This window comes from Mesocricetus auratus, unplaced genomic scaffold (genome assembly GCF_017639785.1).
Source record: "Mesocricetus auratus isolate SY011 unplaced genomic scaffold, BCM_Maur_2.0 Super-Scaffold_100007, whole genome shotgun sequence".
Classification (NCBI taxonomy): Eukaryota; Metazoa; Chordata; class Mammalia; order Rodentia; family Cricetidae; genus Mesocricetus; species Mesocricetus auratus.
In genome coordinates, this window is record NW_024429191.1 from 52549619 (window position 1) to 52554111 (window position 4493).

Consider the following 4493-nt stretch of genomic DNA (forward strand, 5'->3'; position numbering starts at 1 on the left):
AGAGAGAGAGGCAGAATGATTCGTGGACTGGGGAGAAAGGCAGATTTGAAGAGGTGAAGGTGGTGAGGAACAGGCTGATGTGAATGACCTGTTAGCCACCCAAGTCCAAGGTGATGTCTGGGCCTGGGCTATTAACAAGGACCAAGTTTTGGATGTCTGTGGGTCTTAGCAACACTGAAGGCCAAGTAGAGGCTTGAAGTCTATGCTGTTACCAGGGCCCACGTTGGCATCCATGAGCTATGATGCCTTGGGAGCCATGCTGCTCTGAGTGATCAATGATGCCACCTGTAGCCATGCTGACACCCAGGCCTAGGCTGCTGGTGAGGACCAGGCCTAAATCCATAGTCCTACCACACCCAGGGTGTGTGTTGATGTCCTGACCCATGTTGCCACCAAAGGTCACCTGGATGCCCAGGGTCTAGGCTGCAATCTCTGGTCATGTGGGTGTCCAAGGAATGTGCTATTGCCATGGCCATGCTGATCTGAGTGGTCTACAGTGCCTTCCAGAACCATTCTGTCATCGATCAAGGGCTGCTGCTGATTGTCATGTCTGGGTCCATGGACCTACATCAGCCAGGGTCTGAGTTGATACCCATGGCTCCTGTTACCACCAAGGGCCATGTCTGGACAGTCATCTGAGATCATGTCGATGTCTGAAGGCCATGTTGCAATCAGACATACTTATCTGGGTGGCCTGTGCTTCCACAAGGGTCATGATGACATCTAGGCCTGTGCTGCTGCCAAGGGCTACATATGCATCTGTGGTCCTGATACAGCTGAGGTCAGTGTTGATGTTCATGGCCGGTGTTATTTCAACAGTAGCCATGCTTGTTCAAATCTGAGGGCCAGGCTGAGCTGACCCTGCCCTTCAATGCCCTGAGATAGCCAGCCCTGCCCCTCTCAGGATACTGCAACAGAAGACCTGGTCCTGCTCCCAGAGAAAAGTGGCCCTAAAACTCAAGGAAAATGACCCCACCCCTCACCATACCTCACATGGGCAGCATATTAGAGCAGACCCTGTTAGGGACACAGGTGAGCCAGCCCAGAGGGCATGAGAAGAGAGTTGAGCCATTCCCCATCATCTGACATGTGTTAGCATGGGTGAGAGAGAGATGCCCTCCCCACCTCATCCATTATCATCTGCAGCAGGTGAGAGAGGTGGTCGCAGGATCATAAGAGTGGGAGAATTAGTGTTGCCCCTCACCAGCTGCAGCACACAAGAGAACAGTCCCTGTGCTCTCTCTGGGCAACAAATGAGAGCTGGCTCTGTCGTCAAGGCTGCAGGTAAGCCAGTCTTAAGGATGGGAGAGAAGAAGAACTGACCCCTCCTCTGCACCTATGCCCACTACAGCAGTTGGGGACAAGGGCCCTGCATCTTGCCTGGGCGAAAGAGTAGAGCTGGTCCTGGTGGCGTGAGTATGGGTGAGCCAGATCTAAGGACCTGAGAGCAGGAGAACTGGGCCTGCTTCTTGCTGCAGGCTGCATTGAGTGAGCCAGCTGAGGAAGTGCCACAGAGTTCATCTAGGTCAAGACAATGAAGGAAAGCTGGAGCTGATCAACCCAACTACAACCCAGGCCTACAACTAGGCTTATGAGTTAGCCCACCCCAACATCCACCTTATCTATGAACTACTGGAGCATGTAAAGGGGATATAACTACAGATCCAAAACTGAGGATCTCCATGACACAGGACAGCAGCAGGGTATCCAAGAAGAGCCCCGGGCAGAGTCCATTATCAATAGTTTGAAGCCAGAAGCCTCAAACCAGACTAATGACTCATAGCAATTAACACTTACTAGCAAATATGAACACACTAAAGGGTAAACTGTGTGACTCAACAGGCTACCTATAGCTTCCACAATGAGATTCTTCTCTCTTCTTACTGTTTGTTTTGTTTGGGTTGGGTTTTTCTTTTAAAAATTGTTTTATTTGGTGAGGGTAAGTTGCAAGGACATAGGGCAGATGTGAGGAGATGGGGAGATAATTGGAGTGAGGATGCACGTTATAAAATCAATGAACAATCAATAAAAGTTAAAGAATTTTTTAAAGGACGGTATTGAATCTCCTCCATCCAGGGCCTATGACCGGCTAAGTCTTCAGTACGTAGGCATGAATTCCTTCCTATCAATTGGGATGTAAGTGCAATTGAAGAGCTGTTGGTTACTCTCAAGATAAAAGTGCCACCATTGTACCACTTCAGATGCCTTGCGCTGCTTCTTGCTGTTTTGGTTCATGAACTTTAGAGTGGGGTGTGAATACTGATTACCGTTCGCCCCTGGCACCTTACATAGCACCTTCCAGTACTGTGACGGCTAGTCCCCAAAGAGGGGGACTCCTGAGTCAGTTCCAGCTCAGTTCTTCCAAGTCCTGTTTCTGAAATATGTGGTGTCTTCAGCAATAGGATCTTACCTTCAGGGTCTAGAAGGAAACCTAGCACAAAGGCAACAGCTTATGTGTTTTTTTTACAGTCTCATGGGTTCAGCTGATCAACAACTTGAAGGGATGTTTCCCATGTCTAGAACTTGGATTTTGTTAGGTAGCCTATGGCTCTTGAGAAAAGCATTGCCACACAATGATGCAAAACTACATTTAAAAATAGATATTCACATCCACATATACAGTATGTGGCCTTTTCAAGCATCCTGAATATCTGCTTCATCTCTCTTTCTCTGTATTACCCTACTCCATCCCCAGTTAAAATCCTTCCCCTAGATTTCCCCCTTTACCCTTCATAGCACATTTTTTTAATTTTTAATTTTTATTTTCAAATTTAAATTAGAAACAAGGTTGCTTTACATGTCAATCCCAGCTCACTCTCACTCTCCCTCCCCTCCTCCCATCCCTTCCCACCAACCCCTCATCCCCCTCCCCCAATCCCCACTCCTTTCCCCAGGGAGGATGAGGCCCTCCATGGGGGTGTCCATAGTCTGTCATTTCATCCAGGGCAGGGCCTAGGCCCTCCCACAAGAGTCCAAGCTGAGAGAGCATCCCTCATTGTGGAATGGGCACCGTAAGCCCATTTGTATGCCAGTGATAAATACTGATCTACTACCCAAGGCCCCATAGATTGCTTAGGCCTCTTTATGTAGGTTCTATGATGAGGGACAACAGCTGCATAAAATGTTAACATTATTACATTTATTACATAAAATTAGGTAAAAATCCCAAGTGCTACATTTACAAAGAGATTTTCTTACTGCAGATAACTTTTATCAGGGCCCCCTTTATGTCTCTGTTCCTCAGGCTGTAGATGAAAGGGTTCAGCATGGGAGTCACCACTGTGTACATCATAGCCATGACAGTCTCCTTCACAGTAGAGTTATTAGCTGATGGACAGAAGTAGAGACCAATAACTGTCCCATAAAACAAAGACACTACTGACAAGTGGGACCCACAAGTAGAGAAGACTTTGTGGATGCCCTGGGAGGAAGAAACCTTGAGAATGGATGAAACAATCTGTGCATAGGACATAACAATTAATAGGAATGGTACAAGAATGATGGGCCCTCCTGAGATAAATATCATCAACTCATTGACATACGTATCTGAGCAGGCCAGTTCCAGAAGTGAAGGTATGTCACAGAAAAAGTGGGGAATTACATTGTTCTCACAAAAAGACAATCTAGCCATGAGCAGGGTATTAATCACAGCATTGAATGTGGCCAGCATCCACAGTGGCAGCAACAAACAAGCACAGTGCTTGGGACTCATGATGCTGGTATAATGAAGGGGGAAGCAGATGGCCACATAGCGGTCATAGGCCATGACCACAAGAAGCAAGCTCTCCATGTCTCCAAAAACCATAAAAAAGTACATTTGTATGAGACAATCCACATAGGAGATGAATGGGTCCTGAGTCTGCATGTTCTGCAGCAATTTGGGCATTGTGACAGAGGAGAAGCAGAGGTCAGAGAAGGACAAGTTGCTGAGAAACAAGTACATGGGTGTGTGGAGATGGGAGTCCAGTAGAATGAGGATGACGATGAGCAGGTTCCCCAGGACAGTGGTGAGGTACATGGCTAAGAACAGGACATAGAACAGGTGCTGGTGCTCTAGGGGAATGGGCAGGCCCAGGAGGAGGAACTTGGAAATGACAGTTTGATTGTTTACACTCATGATCTGCCTGAAATGACTTTAAGAAATATAATTAACTGTTTTGCAAATTCCCAATTGTTGAATGAACATGAATCCATAGATCACTTTTAGTCTTTCTGTCATTTCTTTACTTTAGAAAGAAATATTTTCATATTCTTTATTTTTTATAATTTTTGCTACATGGTATGTAACAACCTTGATACTGAATTTCCTCAGTTGTCTTTGGTAAGAGACGGCATTCAAACCCAGTCCTTCATGTTCTACTGGCAACTGCTACCCCAATTATCTCTATGGTCTAATGAAAACAGACATGTTTCTCTTATACACACGACGTGTTGCCAAGTTCTATAGTAGTTACTCTTACTCTCATCAAAACAATTGCAATCTCTACATACAA

At 46.2% G+C, this 4493-nt stretch overlaps 1 protein-coding gene across 1 annotated transcript; it reads right to left on the reverse strand.

Annotated features, from left to right (window-relative positions):
- Positions 1–3178: 3178 nt before the first annotated feature.
- On the reverse strand, positions 3179–4117 carry LOC101824056 (olfactory receptor 1496-like). Its single transcript, XM_040748009.1, has one exon. The coding sequence runs from the start codon at positions 4115–4117 to the stop codon at positions 3179–3181; it is 939 nt and encodes a 312-aa protein (XP_040603943.1).
- Between the last annotated feature and the right edge of the window lie 376 nt (positions 4118–4493).